The 20,900-nt window shown below is 43.0% G+C and overlaps 2 protein-coding genes, 2 long non-coding RNA genes and 3 other non-coding genes across 8 annotated transcripts in view; 4 read left to right on the forward strand and 3 right to left on the reverse strand.

Annotated features, from left to right (window-relative positions):
- LOC116431374 (muscle-specific protein 20) overlaps positions 1-17,451 on the reverse strand; it is a 28,075-nt gene extending 10,624 nt beyond the window's left edge. The window contains exons 1-2 of the mRNA XM_031986699.2: positions 17,289-17,451; positions 3,840-3,921 (exon numbers count right to left, since the gene is read on the reverse strand). Of these exons, the coding sequence (XP_031842559.1) occupies positions 3,840-3,921; positions 17,289-17,312 (106 nt within the window). The 5' untranslated portion in view covers positions 17,313-17,451. The remainder of the gene's footprint in view (positions 1-3,839; positions 3,922-17,288) is intronic.
- Positions 63-2,781, forward strand: LOC116431376 (uncharacterized). The gene is made up of 4 exons (XR_004235908.2): positions 63-519; positions 706-1,234; positions 1,325-2,059; positions 2,717-2,781. It is a non-coding gene; the product is annotated as an uncharacterized LOC116431376 (long non-coding RNA).
- Positions 4,351-4,491, reverse strand: LOC116431545 (U4 spliceosomal RNA). The gene has a single exon (XR_004235959.1). It is a non-coding gene; the product is annotated as a U4 spliceosomal RNA (small nuclear RNA).
- On the forward strand, positions 7,405-14,692 carry LOC116431375 (myophilin). The gene is made up of 4 exons (XM_031986700.2): positions 7,405-7,573; positions 12,247-12,446; positions 12,524-12,644; positions 12,957-14,692. The coding sequence occupies exons 1-4, from the start codon at positions 7,568-7,570 to the stop codon at positions 13,137-13,139; spliced, it is 510 nt and encodes a 169-aa protein (XP_031842560.1). The 5' UTR covers positions 7,405-7,567; the 3' UTR covers positions 13,140-14,692.
- A 911-nt stretch (positions 17,452-18,362) lies between the features above and the next one.
- Positions 18,363-20,780, reverse strand: LOC143175188 (uncharacterized). 2 transcript variants are annotated; one of them, XR_012999918.1, is made up of 6 exons: positions 20,304-20,780; positions 20,124-20,234; positions 19,749-20,013; positions 19,349-19,632; positions 18,932-19,249; positions 18,363-18,825 (listed from the first exon to the last, which is right to left on the reverse strand). It is a non-coding gene; the product is annotated as an uncharacterized LOC143175188 (long non-coding RNA). The 2 variants fall into 2 exon arrangements; XR_012999917.1 differs by having other exon boundaries at positions 20,124-20,224; positions 20,304-20,778.
- TRNAL-AAG (transfer RNA leucine (anticodon AAG)) lies at positions 18,450-18,531 on the forward strand. The gene has a single exon. It is a non-coding gene; the product is annotated as a tRNA-Leu (tRNA).
- TRNAW-CCA (transfer RNA tryptophan (anticodon CCA)) lies at positions 19,441-19,512 on the forward strand. Its single transcript has one exon. It is a non-coding gene; the product is annotated as a tRNA-Trp (tRNA).
- Positions 20,781-20,900: the final 120 nt, after the last annotated feature.

Consider the following 20,900-nt stretch of genomic DNA (forward strand, 5'->3'; position numbering starts at 1 on the left):
TATCCGGAATGAGATTGCAACCGAAATCAATCGTTCCAGAATGCAGCTGCCGTTCAAGATGGCGTCCCCAGGGATGAAGAGCCACTATCGGATCGATCCTCTGTGGCAGCCGCTTAACAATCGATTTTCCCTAGAGAAAGTTAAGGGCGAGCGAGGAAGAGGGACGACGAAATGACACAATGCGATGTTTGTGACTTGACTATCCGGGAGCCTCGTATGCGGCCCTGATACGTTGGCGTCCTTACGACGTAACATGATGAACAGATGACGCTAAATCAATACACGTCGTCGGCCGGCGACCAACCGCTAAACGTCGTTTAACGAGACCCTGAACTCTGAAGCTTCTCCCACGTGATCGCCGACGAACAGTCTCAATCCTACAGTCACAACCGTTAACAATTCACATTTCACTTTTCAATACCTAAAAATCTAATCTCAATCTCATTAAGTCTGACACTTGTTAAACACCATTGCGGTCACACTAAGTTAACTATCATGCTATTTGCATTGTCCAAGCGAGTACGTATATTTGAATATTAATCGCAGTGGCTGTTAAAATTCACATTTCACTTTTTAATACCTAAAAATCTAATCTTAATCTCATTAAGTCTAACACTTGTTAAACACCATTGCGGTCACACTAAGTTAACTATCATGTTATTTGCATTGTCCAAGGGAGTACGTATATTTGAATATTAATTGCAGTGGCTGTTAAGATTGAAGAGGATCGGTGTCCACCTCCAGAAAAAATGTCGGATGCGCTGTTACAAGAGGATCGTGTCAGCATGCCTCGCGAGCTTCCAGGAACAGGCTAACATCCACAACCGAAAGACTCGGGAATCCTGGAATACGTCGAATTCCAATCACGTTATGAGAGGCAGCGACGATCGCGGGGGTGGACGGAGGCGATCGGACGCCGCCAGTCCAAGTTCAATTTTAAACGAGTCAATAACATCAAAAGCTTCGGATACCCGGCTCGCATCATCGCGCGGAGCTACTCTAAGGCTAGACGGAGCCGACGCCACGCCACTAGAGCCCCATCTATCGCGGATCGAATTATCTAATGGAAGAACCTTGACTCTGCCTCGGAACACAATGTGAACAAAATGCGATTAGGATCATTCTAACCTACCGGAACTTCTTTGATTTCTTAAGATAGTTTACCAGCAATCTCAGTTGAATCGAGGAATTGGTAAATGATTTTAATTGAATTAGAGATTCTAATCTCTTCAAAGTAATTGGTACAAATGTTTCCAAGTATTTAAAATTCATCTATTTCTACTGAGGGTCAAATGTCACTTGAGATTTTATCTTATTTTTCAAGTTTAGCTGCTTGTGAACTGACAGTTCAACTTCTCCAATAACAATGATGAAACTACAGGAACTGTCCAGAATTCAATGCAGGAAAGTTATTAACTTAGCACTCCACATTTTGTGATATCTCAGCAACTCCACCAATTTTGATAGTAGTCAAAGATTAGACCTTTAATTTCCTTCTCAGTAGGAACTTTGTATCTGCAAGATCTAATAATCCTAAGATAATTTTCTTAAAATTCATTGAAATATTCAATATTACAACTGGTGTAATATTGAAGCCTACAGAGTTCAAAAGCTAAAACCGAGAAACCACTTGAAAATCTGAAGTGACCCCGAGAAATACTTAATGAACATTCCAACCTATTAGGTGGAACGGTGAGCCAGTGACAGGTGCGCTCTGAATCGGTTAATACCAGGCTCGCACTTCGCCAAGGAAGTTTCCGCGGTGGCCGAGGAGAACCGCCCCCCGCTGAGGGTTGGCATCGTGCGCGGAGATTAATTAAAAGGGCGACAGAGGAAGACGCATCCTTTGGCCACCTTCGTTGCACCCTCCACTCGACCAGGGTGTCAGCAGAGCGCGGAGCTGCGCGCGGATCTTCGGGTTTTCTCCTCGAGAACGAACCTCTTGGTAGAATTCTTCCCGTGTCCGGCGACGCGATCATCGGCCAATGAACGTCTCCGGTGCCCGCTTCGTCGCGGATTGTCCAGAACCCGACCGCGAAAGGCGGACTCGTCGGGCGAGGTAAGAATAACCGAATCCGCCTGTGCAACGGGACCGCGGAAACGACGCGCTCAACACGACGATTGCGTCGACGCCTGGCGTATTTCTCGGACCAGGGGTGCACGTTCGGCGTAGGGGTTGCTGGCCGCTCCCCCGTTCGACAGGGTGACTCGAATGACGTAACAAAGCGCGCCTTTCAGCAGGAGAACATCCCTCGGCAGAGGGTTCGACTACCCTTAGCGAGCCGGGTCGTCTACCCTGCGCGCCGCGGTCTTCAACCCCTGCCACCTCCTCGAGTTCTTTGGAACAGGTTGCTGCTTAAAACGTTGAATGCCATGGGGGTCACCGGTGACCCCCGAGCAAATCGAGTTACTATAGTTCACTCAATGAAACGACGATTATATGAAAACGTTTCTATATTATAAAGAACGCTGCATAATCTACTGCCTTTCAACTGAATATACGTGTAACAATAACAATGCAATTCAATCAAATGATTTAGATATATAACGTGTTAACACAGTATTACAATATTTCAATATGTATAAGACTAGAACTTTGATGTAACAAATCTAGTGGTGACTGGGAGTCGCCTCTCGACTGCAAAGGGTTAATATTATTAGATCTGTCTTTGATATGGTTCAAATACTCAGGAAATATCCTTTGTTTCATTTTTAGCGGAACAGAGACTTTTGGAGAGCAAGTATTGATGATTAAATTGAGAATATCAAATGGCACATAAGGTATGCAAATATATAACGCCTTAAGTATCGTCCGCCATTTTGTACACACGGAAAACTAATCTTATTTAATTTTTAGCGCAACAGAGACGTTTGGACAACGAGGAATCATGATTAAATTGAGAATATTGAATGACACAAGGTATATAGATGCATGCGTACTTATCGAACGGCTTGGTAATCGTCCGCCATTTTGTACGCGCGGACAGCGCTCAGAAAACTGACCCAGCCAACAAGCTTAACCTTTGCGACGTCACGCGGCCTGACATTCGTACCCGGGAATTATAGGGTTCCGGAGGACGCATCGCGTGTCGTACCGTTCCCGCACGGGGGTGGTGATATTGATACGCTTTTCGAACCGCACCACCTCCGCAGAACAGGAGCTCATGCATCCGAGCGCGTATATCAAGGGAGTAGTGTCATCGGTAAAGTTCAATCAAGCGCGTCGCCTCGTGTATCCTTGCGATTCGACGCGGCGAGGTTCAGTATCAGTGTTGCTCGCTCGTTTCACCGGTGGAACGTGCATGGTAACCATTCGCGAATACAACAGGGAACGCCTTTTTATGGCAAAAGGTTACTGTTGAGTATGCTATCAGATTTCTCTTTTATAGCATCCAATATTCAGACAAAGTTAATTTGAAGATGAACACTATGAGAAATGTTGATTTCAGTATAATTTTTAGGTGTAAAAGAGTTACTGTTGATGAGTAAGCTATTAGGTTTGTCTTCTACAGTGTCTAATCTTCAGACAAAATTAACTAGAAGATGAACAATATGAGAAATATTAATTTCAGTATATTTTTTAGGTGTCAAAGAGTTACTGTTGACAAGTAAGCTATCAGACTTCTCTTCTACAGTGTCTAATCTTCAGACAAAGTTAACTAGAAGATGAACAATATGAGAAATATTGATATCAGTATATTTTTTAGATATCAAAGGGTTACTATTGACAAGTAAGCTATCAGATTTCTCTTCCACGATGTCTAATCTTCAGACAAAGTTAACTCGAAGATGAACACTATGAGAAACATTTACTTCAACATATTTTTTAGGGGTCTTACCTGGTGGAAACCTCTCCCCAACAACCGTCTCTATCCAGTGCTGTGCTTCAGCCTCCTGGCTAGCCTCCCTCTTACCAGCAACCTGCAAGATTAAAGGGACTATTTTAATAGAATCCCTGAAGTGATTAACGACCGTTGGTATCTCTCAAGATGGATAGGGTCTATTTAGATATGCCGGTCGAAAATAAATCCTGTTCTCAAGCTTGGGTGGTTCCCCTCGCACACGTGGCCGTTATCGTTTATTTTGGGAACTGGAGGAACCGGTTCAATTAACTAACTGGATTAACAACTTTAATCATTAACTGAGCAAGCACTCGCAAGGTATACTTCAAACGTTTTCTACTTCATTTTAATCAAACTCAAAATCGCAAGCAATTTTATATATAAATTGGTAAAAATAGTATCTAAATTATATTATCAATTTAACAGTAGATAGAATAAATTCCAATGCTTTAAAAAGTTTTAAAAAGTTAGAGGAATTAAGATCATTTGTTTGATATAAGATTATCAGTTTCCGTAGAAACTTTCAAAAATTGCCGTAGCCGATGGTATTTCACATCGTCATGGCGGGGTATTGGTAAAAGTTTTCAACTAGCAATAATCGCACCTCGGTAGAACCTCATTGGTTACGATATCGCCACTGCGCAAAGCTGAAGAGTACATCTCTCCCCGTCCTACTAATAACGTTGCCGTCATCTTTCAGTTGCGAGAAATCTCTCATCCTACCCGCCATCTAGCAGCTGGCTCGCCAACTAGAGGACTAGATCCTATCGCCGATTCAACCCATTCTACCAGCATATCTCTCAGCAACAAACTTCATAGTTGCAATATTTTATTAAACAAGATACATCATCTTTACAAACAAATAATACTCAATATTGCACAATGCACCATGTGTCATAATATCACATGAAACAGATGTAAATGCAATTTACTCCAAACATGAAATATAAATAACGCTGCCAGCGTTAATTGCAACAGCGTTACAATTGTTAACATGAAACTAAGCAACAGTAAGTAAACAATCTTAGTTACGCAAGTATTATTTATAACAGAGAAGCAAACTTTCACAAGGATTATTTATAACAGCAATTGTACGGAACTTTCTGAGGATTTCCTGAGGACGCACGCGTCAACCGTGGACGGTGTATTTGCAATTGAACGCAAGTAAAGATCGGTTAAGTATTTGCTGGAAATGCACTGCAATAGGAGAACAGGCAGCCAGGAGGTGGCCGTTTAAGTATGTGCACGCAACGACGCCTCGCAGCCCAGTACTCCATTTTACTCCGTTCTTTCCTTTGCGATCGCAAAGGCCACCTGTTGCTTTCGTGCCAGAACCAACGGTTTCAACGATATAACACGAGTCTTGAATTATTACAGATCCCTCTAACCGGTTCAGGTGGAGAACCTCCTTTGGATAATGTTTGTTCTACCCTTTGCACTTGGAGGAATTCCTGATACTGTCAATGTCTCAGCAACTCCAAGTAATCTTTACTAAAAGTTAGTAGCTACTCTGGGAGTATTTATACGTGATCTAGTAAATCCATCTTCCTCGTAGCTATCATTTCTTTGCATTTTAGGAGGAATATGCTTTTCTTTGATTCATTAAAATATTTAATATAACTGGTGCAATATTGGAGCACAGAGTTCAAAGGGTTAACTTCTGTATAATGCATCGATACGTGAAATACTTATGTAAAAGCTTTGTTTCTTAAGTCACGTATTTCTAAATACGAAAATGTCGAATGTTTCTAATCTAAAGCTTCCGAGTAAAGGGTTGACCATATATTATAAACCACTTATAGTAACTTTGACAATATATATATTTGCCTTGACAAGTTCTGTCACCAGAAAATTCTGTCGATCGTCAAAGGTTCATAGGATTAATCGGAATCCCCGTTCAGTTGCTGTTGATCCCGATTGGAAACCGAATCCAGAAAAACCACGAAGAGCCATGGCATCGATGACGCCATCGATCGAATTCCGGTTACATAACTCGAGCAGCAGGCGAGCGGAATCGCCTCCAGAGGATTTCGTCGGGTTACGATAAACTTGGAAACAGCGTCGATTGACGGGATCTAAACTCGGCGGTGGCCTCACCCTTCGAAGTGGCTAAAATCCAGAAACTACGACGCCCTCGCTTATCGGCGTTTTCATCTGGCCGCGGTCCACGGAAACGATTAACCGCCCCGTTCATCCTCGCTGAAACACACCCACCACTTGTTCCAAGTTTTCCGCTTCGGGAAATCGAGCGGGCCGCGCGTCACCGAGTATAATAACGACGGATTGTCATCGACAGTGATACAACGGCCCCTAAATAGTCTGTCCAGCCTGTTGGCTGCTCCTTAGATGGCTGGTTCGATGATTTCCACTCGTTACCGAGTTCCAAGGTGAATGATCATTCCGGAACAGCTGGCCAGACGCTTCCGGAAACTCCAGGAAGGGGCTTTGAATCTTGAGTGTAGGAAATATTAGATATGGTTGGAAGATGATGATTATGTTGCTGGATTGAGATTGGAACTCACTTGTTATATTCACTGATTACATTGCTAACAAGTGAATTTTACTTATTGTATTATTAATGAGTGAACTGTTGGTTTTTTAGGCCTCACTGCAGCAAGTACACGATACACCAAAAAAGTATGATTATGCAGCTGGAATAAGATAGGAACTCCAGCAAGGAAGAGTCAAGGGGAAGAAGGGGAAGCCGGGAGACGCGAAAATAAGCAACTCCAGCTCGCGCGACCCAAATTGCTATGCCGTTACGATGAAAGGGTCTTCGAACCTCGACAGGCTTTGCGTTCAACCTACAATTCTCAACTACTCGACTCATTCCTCAACCTCTTACACTGGAAATGAATTCAGAGACCTGGCAAAGTCTGCAAAGAATTTCCTCTCTATTTTACATGGACATAGATAAATACAATAGACGTTTCTCTGAGAAATTATCAAAGGAATCAATTCAACAACACAAACTGAAGTAAGTAAATTCTCAACAGACATCTTAAAGTTTCTACAAAGAAGTTTCAAAAATCCTATCCAACTCAGTTTAACTGTTAACCCCTTGGCGTACCATTTTACTATCAACAATTAGAAAGATAATGCAACAAAACTGTCCACTCTACTTCAAGTGGAAATTTTATTTGAAGATAATACAACGATAGGAAAATAATTGCTTTGATCCGTGGGTAATAACATCAATTGCTAAATTAGTCTAGAAATCTTCATCACGAGTCTCACACATGATTGTACGGCAAATAACATTATAAATCATGTTCCCAGGCATCGAATCCCATTCACCGATCGTCATGAATGAGTCCGACGAGCGCAGTTCATTCAGGAATCCACGTCCAACCGGCTCGAAGCCTGTATCCGGAGAAGAAGAGGATCGCGAGGACTGAGCGCGGCCGGCCAAATCGGTTGTTACAGATGTAACGGGCGCGTTGTTGTCGTGTAAATAGGGGCGCAGTGTCAAGATCTGGCAGCGGAGGGCGCGCGGGGGTGTGGGAATACCCATCGGGCAGCCGGCCAAAAATTATTCGTTCCTGAATGTCGGCGGAAAGGACGCGGCGGAGGGGAGGCCGGCATATAGCGTCGCGACGCACGGCGTCCGACTTAGTCTCTGGTCGGCGTCATCGTTCAAAAGTCGCTGTCCCCTTCGCCGGAGTTATTAGCCTGTGTCGCGCGGTGGTCGAGTCGATCGGATCGTCGGAAGACAGTCGAACAGGATGCCGGTACGTGTCGAGGAGGAATCGCTGTTTGAGAGATCGCGTCGATCGGACGCGCGAGATATTGCGTATTTTCAAAATATCGATCGAATTGAGATTTTTAACTTAGGAGAGAGATCGCGTCGATCGATCGCGCGAAATATTGCATATTTTCAAAATATCGATCGAATTGAAATTTCTAATTTACCAGAGATCGCGTCGATCGATCGCGCGAAATATTGCATATGATACGATCAGCGAACGATAAGTTATTGCACGCCGGATGAAATTCAGCTAGTAGACACGTAGATTATTGATACATTTTCGAAACATCAATCAAATTGAAACTTCTAACTGGAGAAATAGGAATTCGAGTTTTTAATTAAGTACATGTTATTAACACTAGAACTACCGAGCATTTAATACGATTAATATGCAATTCCTATAAAAATTGTAACAATAGACTATTTTCAGTTCCTTCAGACACTCATTATAGTACTCAAATGAAACTATTTGTTTTCAAAATCATTTCGAATATTCAACGCTTCGAAGATATCAATAATAAACAAAAAAATCGAAACCAGTCATTTTGACTGTTACGGTAGTTCTAGTGTTAAAGAATTCACTGAAAGAGTTAGTATCGTGTCAAGCTTTACGATGACGTATACTCGTCAGTTAACTGGTTAATACTTTGGATTTGTTTTATGTATCTAAAATGTTGCATTAATGATTCCACAGTATCGGCGCGCAATGTGTCAACTTTTTGGCTGCAACTCGCGAAGATAGCTCTAACAATAAGTGTATCACTGCGATTCGAGACTGATAGGTGCACTGTGCAAGTTAGCCCAGACAATAGTCGTCGTTGACGAGAAGTGGGTACCGTTGGAAACGCGGCGTGTCGATGACATTCGTAGAAGCTGCAGCGGGTAGCCGAAAGGTTAACGAATGTTCGATCGCGATGCGCCGCGGAACCCGCGGTTATTCGTAGCATCCTAATTACGGTAGACCTTGGTCTATTTCGTTTTGGCGGTTTTCCCAAGTCTCTGGATTAATCTTGACACGAGGGAAACAGGTAGAAAGCACGGGAACCGGCGCCGTTACGTCAACTTGCGTTCTCAACCCTTAACCCATTCGAGACGCTGATTTTTCTCGAACACGGTGCAATCGGTCTCGAAATTCTGTCACGGGGTTTTCCAATTAAGTTTCTTCAAATCTCTAGACGATAGTCATAGAAACTCAATTCTCTTATTGTTGGTATGTTTATTTTGTTTCTATACTTTATTAATTCAAAGAAAGTTTTATCTCAACTACTTTACTCAGAATAACATAAATGCTCATCATTATTATATATATTACTATAGCCTCGGAAATCAGTTGCACACGGTGCAATCTCTCGAATGGATTAAGTAGCAACTGCCGAATGTATCGAAGCGATTCGACATTCGGGAAACTGAATTTTCACTAGAGATTGTAGATAGATTGCGTGTGTTCGTCGGTGAACCGGTGAAACAACGTTTTATGCGATGTTATAGGATAGCGAGAGGTTTATTCGTGACAAAGGAGAAAATCTCGATGACATTTTAAGAAAATTTCAAAGAAATTTCAAGCGGTGGTTCGCTTCGGACGCCGCGTTTCCGCCGATTTCCCGCGGTCCGCTTTTAGTTTCGCGGCCGCGTCTACGTGATCGGGACGGGAATCCCGGCGATTTGTAACTGCGATCGAGTTTGACGCGTATTTATACTCCAAGATAAATACTGTTGCGTAATGTCCGTCCGTGCTCTCGCCGATGCGCTCGCGCGAGAACGACTGCGCGTTTTTCCAGCGTTTTCGATCGTTTCGGGTGGAAATGCGACTGTGGTTGAGGCCGACGCGGTTGCACGTTAAAACAGGGACACTGGGAAATAATATAACATGTATATCGCGGTGATTAGCATGATGAAGAGCAGGACGGAGATGTAATAGAGGAGGAACGCGATGTAAGAGAAAACCGAGGACGGCTGGAACATGCTCCGGAGATTCTGGGTTTCGCTCGATTTTGTTTTCTCCGTGGAATCGCGATCATTTGGGAATTATTGACGCCTCGTTAACGCGCTTCAATTTCATTGTGCTCTACGCGTTGGAATTTGTTAATTATCCATTAATAACGCGTTCGAAAGTCAACTAACCATGAACGACGCGTTGAAATCTGTTGGGTACCCATCGACAACGTGTTCGAAATTGTCAATTAAAATTCATTACTTATTCGTTACTTAATAACGCGTTGAAATCTGTCAATTGTCCATCAACAACGCATCCAAAATTGCTAATTAACCATACAGAACGCGCTGCAATTTGCTAATCACGCGTTAACGACGCGTTTCATTTTTCAATTTGTCGATTGTGCTCTACGCATTGATATTTGTCAATTACCCATCAACAACGCGTTCGAGATTGTCAATTAAAATTCATTACTTATTCGTTACTTAATAACGCGTTGAAATCTGTCAATTGTCCATCAACTACGCGTCCGAGATTGCTAATTAACCGCGAAGAACGCGCTGCAATTTGCTAATCACGCGTTAACGACGCGCTCGAATTTCCACGGTCGGTTCGGCGAGTGTCCTCGACGGATAGGGGTACCGAGTCCCGAAAACGCCGCTCCTCTTGATTACCGAGCTTAAAATATATCTCGAGAGCGAGGGTTCGCCGAGGAACACGTTGCTTCCAAAGGTTCGACACTTCGCAGGCGGGCTCTGGAGATCTTTCCGACTCTATCCAGGTATCCGCGGACTAGAACACCGAAGCGAACGTCTAAGAATCGTTTCCTCGAACGAGTTACATAGCTTCGAACCGGCAAGAGGCGGCCCACTGTTCCCAAAAGAACCATTACATCATAAATATCATTGGCACCTAACTGAAACGAAATCTACTCGCGAAAGCGTACGCGTTAGAGGAGGACAGACAGACGAGTCGCTTGGAAGCCAACGCGGTTAATTCCAATTTTCAACAGTTTCCAACAATTTTCAACAATTTCTAACATTCTCTATTATTCAAGAATTTACTCTTCTCTTTGTTTTTCTAAATTAGAAACCCTTTTTTTAATAACTTTCGAATATCTCGTAGAACAATCATCCAAAACATTACTTTCCTCAATTTTTCTTCTCTCGGTTTAATTTCATTAGCTTCTCATTAGCTTCTCGCAGCGAAAACAATGTTCAATCTTGAAATTTTAATGGAATCAGTAACATTCTCAATTACTCAACAATTTACTCGTCTCGTTTTCCTAAGTTAGAAACTCTTTCTTTTAATAACTTTCGAATATCTCATAGAACAATCATCCAAAACATTACTTTCCTCAATTTTTCTTCTCTAGATTTAACCTCATTAGCTTCTCATTATCTTCTCATACCAAAAACAATTGAAAGCACATCACAACCATCTCACCGACTGACTCCATCAAAATATAATACATCCACATTGCAATCAAGAACCACAAATACAGAGAAGTCCATCGCGAGATCTATCGAGGCTGCTCCTATAAATACTGATCTATCGCGTGCGGAGCGGAATGCCAGGTTTCATTTGCGTCGGTCGGCATTCGGCCGGCACGCTCGTAAATCAGCGGGGAAATGATTGGAATAAATTGCTTACATTAACGCGGCTCGAGTCGCTCTTCCTCGAGATTCCCGAGCTTCTAGCCGAGGAAGATGTTCGGTAGGGCAAAACTCGAGCGGCGCGACGACGGCTCGTTAACGCGTTTCCCTCGGCCGCTGGTCGACGGGCCGAAATCGAGGCGATTCGCGCGGTCTGAATGGGAAAAGGGGACGCGCGATCGCTGTCGGGCTGCCAAGCGACGCCAGAACTCGCCGGATCCTAGCAGAAACCGGGAAACAGCCTCCGCGGGGTTCACACGGCACGGAAACAGGTGGCCCGAGTGAACGCTGCCGCGGTTCCTTGCCAGCTTTTAATAAAAGCCGAGCGAGGATCGGCCGCCGACACGCAGTATTTTATTTTCGACGTGCGTTTCGCGCCTGGTAACGTAACACCGTCGCGATCTATTTCCGTTCGAAGACACTTTTAAATCGCCGAGGCCTCCGCTGGATCATCGGCTCCTGACGCCGACTTCCGTCAGCTTCTTGGATTTTCCGTTCGCTCGGCGATTTGGGTTGCTTGTTTCCTTGAGAGCTTTTGTGTTAATTCTTTCATTGGAATATTCGAATTGATTAAAATTGGAATAGATTAAAGATCCATAGATAAAGATGATGAAGCATTATTCTTGTTAGCGATTTTTATCGTTCCTACTGGATCTAGTAGAAAGAGCGTGGAATTTTAGAAAGTTTAGTTTGCGAGTATTGAGATTCTGAGGCTTCGAGAAATTTAACCCTTTGAACTCTCCAATATTGCAGCAGTTATAATATTAAATACTTTAATGAATCCTAAAGAAACTACCCTAAAATTATTCGATTTTCCACGCATCCAAATTTTGCATTGAGAAGGAAAATAAAAGAAATGTTATAGCATTTCTCATTTTCGCTGGGAATACTATAAAAATTAGTTGCAGATGGGACTCATCGAATCTCGAGGAATATGTTCTAGTTTTCAGAACTTTACTAAGTTACTTAGTATCACTAAGTTCCTTTAAAAATTAGAATATAAGTCTCCAGTTACTAGTTGTAGTATTAATAATGACGCAAAGTAATGCAAACGCTCCATGTTTCCAGGCGCGCAACAAGGAACAGGAAACCGAGGTGATGGCCTGGATCGAGGCTGTCCTCGGCGAGAAGCTTCCGCCTGGCAACTACGAGGACATACTGAAGGATGGTGTCGTCCTGTGCAAACTCATCAACAAACTCGCACCAGGATCGGTGAAGAAGATCCAGGAAAGAGGAACCAACTTCCAGCTGATGGAAAATATTCAGAGGTAAAGTAGCGATGACACTGAAGCGTTGATTTGAACAGAATCGATTTGCCAGAAGATAATGTGACACTGTTGGATAGATTCCAAGCGGCCATCAAGAACTACGGAGTCCCACAGGAAGAGATCTTCCAGACGGCTGACCTCTTCGAGAGACGCAACATCCCACAAGTTACACTGTGTCTTTATGCTCTTGGCAGGATTGTAAGTGTCTGGTACAACTGTCGAAATTAGCAGTGGTCAATATTATAAACTCTAAGCTTAGAGGTTGACACTCAATCTTTCTAGATTTTGATTCAGGACAAATTATTCTTGTTTTACACGATTTGTTTGACCTACAACTATCGAAATTTTCTATTGTTCTATGAGTATAGTTTGTTTACATGAATTTCTTTTACATCAATCAATCAATTCTGTAATTGAGTGTAATTTAACTTTTATGATTAGGCTCTTAATACTTGTTTGATTGTAATATTAGTAATGAATGTGATACTAATTGGCTGTTCCTTTATCTAGACGCAGAAACACCCTGAGTACAACGGGCCAGGCTTAGGACCGAAGATGGCCGAAGAAAACAAGCGAACGTTCACCGAGGATCAGCTTCGGGCGAGCGAGGGCCAACTGAATTTGCAAATGGGCTTCAATAAAGGCGCCAGCCAAGCTGGCCACGGTGGATTCGGTAACACTAGACACATGTAAACATTTCCCTCGACAACGACGGTCGTTCTAGGTAGACTGTGGATTTTATGCGTTCGAGGACCGCAATGTATTGTTTCTTCAATAGAATGATTCTAAAGAACTACAGAAAAACTTGAGTGTCATCAACACTAAAACTACCAGACGTGTCAAATGACTGATGTCTTCTTGTTGCAATTATTATAACAAATTTCTCTGAGAAATTATTAAAGAAACTCATGTAGCAAATTGAATTGTAAATCAAAGTCTGAACAGATGCACTGAGTTTCTATAAAATTTCAAAAGTCAATTGAACTGCTCGGTAGTTTTAGTGTCAATCTTTACAGAGAAATCTATGTTCAGTGTTAACAGTATCTCTAATTACTGGTCCATTGATGAGTGAATAATTAGGGAAGATTGGTCCGTCGATTAATCTATAATTGCACAGAGATCCGCAGTCTAGTTGTTCAGCAAACTACTCAACACAGTAACTGTAATATTATTGTAAAATTATTTATTTCCTCTGTACGAGCAACTGCGAGATTCTATGTATACACAGTACACGTTCACATTGTCTACACTACTCACACACACATACACTCAAGCACACGTACAGACACGTACAATGATCACACACGACTCGCACACTATTATAATTACACTCGAATATTATTTATACAACCGAGCACCGATGTCTCTCAAGGTATGCTTAGATACAAGATGAATCTTTCAACTCGCGTGACATTTTATAATCAATTGAGACATCAGACAAACGCGAGGTGCCAACGATGCATTTGTCATCTCGCAGAGAATCTCGCGGTTCCTCTGATCTTAACACTGCGTACCGCTAACGTTTTTATAAAGACACTCAGCTATTCAACTTCGCTAATTGCAGCATCGAAAAGAATATAAAATCTCATTCGAATCGATTGTCTATTTAAAATACATTACATATCTGAGTTTCTCTATGTATAGCGACCCAAGTTGACCTCAGTGAAAATTGCCATCTTCAGTTCTCTGAAAATTAGCCGGAACGCGTTAACGCTAAAACTAAGACGGCTCAAACGACCCATGCCCGATGTCTTCTTGCAATTATCAGAAAGGTAGCAAACGTTTCTCTGAGAAATTATCAAAGAAATTCATTCGGCACTGCGCAGATTGAATTGCAAATCGAAGTCTGAACAGACGCGCTCTTGGAGTTCCTATAAAATTTTCAAAAGTCAATTGAACCGCTCGGTAGTTTCAGCGTCGACTCTCCGCGGAACAGTTGCGATTCTCTACGATTCGGAAGAGCAACGAATGGAAGGAAACGAGAGTAGAACATTGCCAAAGCGAAGCGAGGAGAATCGGTGGAAACGTGTCTCCTCGCTCAGCAATTTCAATAAGAAAATAACGCAACGATATTCGCGATCGTCGTGGATATTTATTAGGACTAACGTGCGTTACAAATATATTTTACTCTGTATTCTGTATCCCACGCGTTCGTGTTCGTCGCGAACGCATCGAGTCCACCGTCTACCGGTCAACATATACATAACTGTACGGAATAAAGAGGCAGCGCTGCTATTTTCTATTAACCGTGCGTTACACGTTACTGAAACCTGTCCACGATTTCCTAGACAATGTCGCGCGCAAGGGCGGAGAAAGACGGCGAAATTTAGAGTTTCCCACGGATCCCCCGCTGTTGCCAAGTTCCCGGGACATTAATACGCGTTTCTTTTCGCGTTCGGTCTGGCAATAACGAGTTCATTCTCGAAAATACCGCGGTTACACACGGCTCTAAAAAAAGAGCGGTTCGTTCGGAGTGTTCCTTCTCTAAAGAGTGAACCGTTGAAGAGAACTGAGAAGCGTACTTGAATTCCGAATTTTATTCGACTTCAGAGTTGAAACAATTATTACTGGTGTATGCTAACGAATGAAACCTTCCTAAAACATTGGAACATGTTTGGTATATTAAATAAGGACTCAATTCTTTACTTTCTGTAATTTCCATGCCAGGTCTTTCCACTTATTTAATTAAATTTCTCTACGTTCAGGAGCTAATCCTTTAAATTAAGAGAGAAGGAGAAAAGAAATCGTAGAACGTATTCAATAAATCTTTCCACGTGTTATTTAATTAAATTTGTTTATGTTTAGGAGCTAATAGTTTCAAAATAAGAAAGAGGAAAGCCAAGAACGTGTTGAATAAGTCATTCCACGTCTAATGTAATTAAATTTGTGTGCATCTAAAAGAGGATATGATCTACATTTATAAATTAATCGTCTCAGAAAATGAATGGGTCGCGTAAAATAGAAATGTCAAGATGGCGACGGTTCTAACGGCTCCAAAAGCCGTTCCAGCTCGATTGCGTTTCCATTTTGGATCCTCGGAGGCCTCGGGCGCGCCCTCAACTCGGTCGAGCTAATTCCGGCGCATCAGCCACGAAAATATCGTCGACTTGTTTGTAAATAAACGTTGCGGCGGCACTCGCGCCGTCATCGCGACACAAATTTTTTCGGGTTTCCCGGTTCTCGCGCCGGCACCGCGCGGATCTTCGATTCAGGCTTTTGCTTTGCTTGGCACGCGTCAATGTCGTTTCGGTTATTTCTGGATTACACCCGGTGCGTGCAGTTAATCGGAGCTGGAACAGCATTGTGTGTTATTGCCAATGAAAAATCATTCGGTTTGCACCTGGCTCTCGGTCTGAGGCAGATTAATGCGAGATGGAAGGAACACGAGCGTTCCCTGCATTTCAAACTGAAAATTTCAAATCTTACGTCTCATATCTGAAACGTTTGAATTGATTTGAATTTAAATTTAACCCTTTGAACTCTAGGCTCCAATATTGCACCAGGAATAATATTAGATATTTCAATGAATCAAAGAAACTACCCTATAATTATTAGATTTTTCACACATACAAATTTTGCACTAAGGAAAATAAAAGAAGAAATGTTATAGCAGTTTTCATTTTCACTATAGATACTATAAAAACTATTAGATCTAACTTACTAGATTACAAAACCTTATAAACTGCACTGATTCTTTCATGATAGCTTAAGTTACATTCAAGCTTCTGCTGACTTCAGACGTTTTCATATTATTTCTCTACGTTTTCCTTGATTCGCAACAAATTCCAACAAAAATTCGACGTATGTTATAAATGGTACACATTATAGTGAAAATGAATAACACGTTGACCACAGAAATGTAGAGCATTTAACACTAAGTACTTATCCTAACGAACGCAAATAGTATTCGAGTAAATTAGCAACGATTCGCAGTGGCAGCTCATAAATTAAATTAATTAGAGTAACGGTACACGTGGCACGTAACGCTAATATTCGTACACACCGAAAGCTCGCGTGGGAACCGAAAAGTTCGAAAACAGAACGACCTTCGCGAGACCGGCGCCGCCTCCTCTCCGTTCCACGTGTAAATCAAATTTAGTTTAGCGAATGCACCGCGTGACTCACGGAGTATAAGCCCTCCAGAATTAGAAGCGCCTTAATGAAAACTCGCGAAAGTATTGCGGTGAATCAGACGTTTGAAATAGATGGCTTTCCCGCGTGTCAAGGAGACCGGAGGTTTCTGGTGGGACGAAAATTTTCCAGAATTTCACCTACTGACGCCTGGCGACAGGCAACCGGCGGGACGCGCCGAAACACCACGAACAAATGGAGAGTCATGAAGATAATTCTTAAGAATTAGATAATTTAAGTTTTTTTAGATAATTCTGCTCCAAAGTATCCTGTGCATTGCAAGCACCGAGTAATCATTGAAAAGGCAGAGTGATTAAACTGCTGATCTTTCTAAATGAAATCTTCAAGAACATCATTAGAAGAGCAGAATTACAAGAGCACTGAACTGTAGATATTTTGTATATTGCAATTTTGCAGTTCCTAATTTCCCATTTATGTTATAGAAAGCACTGAACTGTAGATTTTGTGTATTCTCTAATTCGGCAGTTCCAAATTTCCCATGAATGCATCAAAATCCAGTCTAGTTGTTACAAATGGAAATCATTGAATGCACCGAGGAATCGCAGGAGATCAAGAGGAATCGAGATGCCAAGGTACAGAGGCCACGATTCCGGGAACGGTCAGCGAGAATGAATAATTCGTTGAAATGAACGATTCGTTTTCGCGATGCGACGGTGCACCAAGGGCGAAGAGTATCCGTGCGCGGCTTACCTGCCAAAGCGGACGTCCAGGCATGACGAATGGCGGCTGACACAGACGTTCCTCGAGCAATTACCGAAAACGCGCGAAGAGGAGAGAACTCTGTCGAGTCTTTACCCACTCAAGCACAAAAAGTGTGAGCTTCGTGCCTCGTGCCTGCGTATATATGCGTGACAGGTGCGCGCTGGTGTTGGTGAACGTGGGGGCGCTTCTATATATGGACCACTTACTCACCACCACCCTCGTTTACAGCGGCCTCCTCCTCCTCCTCGGAGGGGGTTCCCGGAAAGAATCACGTGGACGTCGCGTTTCCACCGGCTGGAAATAATTCAGGATGTACCAGAAGGGAAGGGTGCCGCCCTTACATCTTCCAAGGAACGCCGCGCGACCGTGACACACAGATTTTGCTCTTGGTGACCCGTATCCCGGAGAGTGGCGCAATACGAAGTTCAAAGTACGCGGATAAGTAAAGTTAGTCGACGGTTAATCGATGATTAATAGGTACAAGAGTGAACGTTCTGTGTGTCTCAATTGCGTGGCATTCGTGAGAATGGTAGAAGAAATTTGGATGGTGTTCACCGTGTTGGTTGTTGATGGAGAGATCAGCTTGGTCAAGGTTCATTTTTGTAGTTTGGAGGTAATCCTGTTGAGCAGTCGCTGCTCGTGCTGCAAAGTTAATGCAAAGTTAATGCTTTGTGTAATTATTGTTAAATTTTCGTTAAGCATTGATAGAATATAAATTGATAATAAATGAATTGCTATAATGGAAAGAGTGTTGAAAATCATTATGTACCTCATGTCTATTTGGCTTATGATATAGACAATAAGAATGTGTAGTGCCTCATCTGGTCCCTCTTGTCCAACTTTTATGGTGAATTATTCATAATGATTTTGAAGTTTTTCAGTTCTTCAACAATGTTGAATGATATATTCTATTCTGTTAGGACTGCTCCTACCAATTTACCATTCAGAATATGATTGTTTAAACCTAATGAGACCTCGTTTAGTGCATAAGTTATGGAATACAGTCTAAGTCTAAATTAGTTATCCAGTATTATTTTAGATCTGTTTTGGCATATGTGTAGATCTTGTTTAACGAGTTTTTCATAGATTTTCTCATGGTTAAGCCACTGGATTTGTAACCAGCTGAATCTCTCGGGGCAGACCCCAACAGGTAGCGTGGCCGAGCGGTCTAAGGCGCTGGTTTAAGGCACCAGTCTCTTCGGAGGCGTGGGTTCGAATCCCACCGCTGCCATTTAGTTTTTGCTTCCGTCTGCAATAACAGAGCTGCGCGTGGATGCGTTCCCCGGACTGTGTCCTCGCAGCCTTCGCGTTCCGCGGCGTGTAATTAGCGGAAGAAGGCAGTGGTAGCGCTCCTTTGAAGGTCCAATGGGTTGCGTCGGCACGCGGCGCCGTGGTTCACACCTATTAGGAGCGCAGGCAAGAGCAGTAGGCTTACCGTGTCGTGTCCCGAGGCAGAGACATCTGTCAACATTCTCATGAACAATGTCCTGCCATCGATAACGTAGTTTTTGTATAGAAACATCATCTACGAACAGAATACATTTTTCTTCATTCATCTAAACAGACAGGTGATTTTTTCACATTATTCTCCTCAAATAACGTGAAAGGGAACATTTAAAAAACGTAGGAACCTGTAGAACGGTAGATTTGAATTCTATGCTCCTGCAGGTGGATGGAGTCCTGTTGCTATTGTTATCACCGGGGGCTAGCCATTCTTGACCACTTCAGTTAACAGGGTCGATTATTAAACAGCCAGCCGATTGCGAAGGGGAAACAGCGATGGAACACAATAACAAGCTGCAGGCAATCCGAAAAAGTCCGGTGAAAGTATGCTTCTCGATGATCTGCTAGCCTGATCCGTGTTTCATTCTGAAGATGCCACCACGAGCCACACCCTATCGGTACACTTGCAATTTTTCGGACACATCCTCGCGAGCGTACACAACCGTCTACAGAAGACACCGTGCAGATACAATTGAAAACCTTTACAATCCTCCGGTTGCTCGAGGCCAATTAACAGTCCTCTCATTAATTTTCATTCGGTTTACCTGTGTATAAATAATATTCCTACATAAACGACAATCCATCGTTCCCCTTATCTGACGGAGAAAATTAGCTGTCAAGAGACGTCGTTCTAACAGACTCCGTGGCGCAACGGTAGCGCGTCTGACTCCAGATCAGAAGGTTGCGTGTTCAAATCACGTCGGGGTCATGTCTGCCTTTCATTTTGCAGCCACGTATTTTAAATACCGTTCACCCAGATATTCATCTTCTCCGTTGATTGATTCCTCCTTATCGTAATCATTTTAGAACCCCACGGTGATCTGTCCTCCTGCAAGCAAGACAATTCGCGGACATTTTATTTCAATTGTATAAGTATATCGCGGAGAACGGTCCGCGACACGTTCCAATGGTATGTACGAAAAGAAAGATGGCGGGGAAACGTACCAACGCGTTTAGACGCGTTTCCTTCGCACTGAAGTGCGGAGCGTGCTCACATCCCGCACACAAGACGCGAAATACTAGGGTAACATGAACGCGTCGCCTTTCTCCTCTCTCGTACTGTTGAGCGACATTCGCGCGGGTTGTCTCATTTAGCCCCTCCTTAGACCAGGCTAGCACGTTCACCGAGGAGGTCGACTAAAATGGTTCATCGCTTTCCCTCGCTGTGGCAGCACCTTGATCTGCCTTGCCGACTGATCCGACACTGCACCTGCAACGGAAAGATTGAATCTCTTACGTTCTGACTTGAAGAACAATGCGATACAATAGAAATTTCAGAAGCAATTCGACGTTCGTGTCATTGCTAATAATATTACTTACCTACATGCACTGCTACATATACTGTCCAATTGAACTTATCTTCTCAGCTCGACTCTAAGTGCCGTCATACTCCCCTGTTCCAATGCACCAACTGATTGAGCCTAAATGATTCTGATCGCTAATCATTAAGCCTTCTAACATCTCCACAGGAGTATATCTACCAAATCATGCGCTACTTACTGTAATGCTCAGTCTTCTGAAACACATCTGTCCACGAGTGCTATTCTCAAATTCCCTGGCAAAGTGTGACAGTCATTTTCCAGGAAATTCATCTTCAACATAGATAACCTTGACACAGTAAAATCCCATAAAACTACATTCCTCAAACGCGAGAGACACTATTAATACACCATGCGCATATGCAAAATGGAACATTCATTGTATAATCATTGAGCTTAGTCGCAGCGCACACACCCACACACGTCCGTCGCTCACGTACACGCGGTGCGGGTTCCTGCTCGCCGTTCGTCATCGTCGTTTATCTTTCGCCTTCCATACGGCGAACCAGGGGTATGCTAATTTATGCGCAGCCTCCAGTAATCTGTAGTTAACGGGTAGAATGGACATAATCAACAATTTAACCGACTCGCTAGCAGGAGCTCATGAAAGTGCAGAGGCGCGCGCAGCCGGCCGCGCCGGCGCGTCGGCTCCTTGGCTGTCATGGTGGCCGCGGATGGGAAAGACACAATTTTGAGGAAGAGCCGCGCGGGCCTTAAGTACCTCTGTGACGTACAATACTTTATTGGCCCCAACGACCTCTTTTCATTGCTTATCGGT

Source organism: Nomia melanderi, chromosome 13, assembly GCF_051020985.1.
Source record: "Nomia melanderi isolate GNS246 chromosome 13, iyNomMela1, whole genome shotgun sequence".
Classification (NCBI taxonomy): Eukaryota; Metazoa; Arthropoda; class Insecta; order Hymenoptera; family Halictidae; genus Nomia; species Nomia melanderi.

Bases quoted from the DNA above. Each gene is read 5' to 3' on its own strand.
- LOC116431375 (XM_031986700.2), top strand. The intron at 12,447-12,523 runs GTAAAGTAGCGA...ACTGTTGGATAG, and splicing joins CTGATGGAAAATATTCAGAG to ATTCCAAGCGGCCATCAAGA. The intron at 12,645-12,956 runs GTAAGTGTCTGG...TCCTTTATCTAG, and splicing joins TTTATGCTCTTGGCAGGATT to ACGCAGAAACACCCTGAGTA.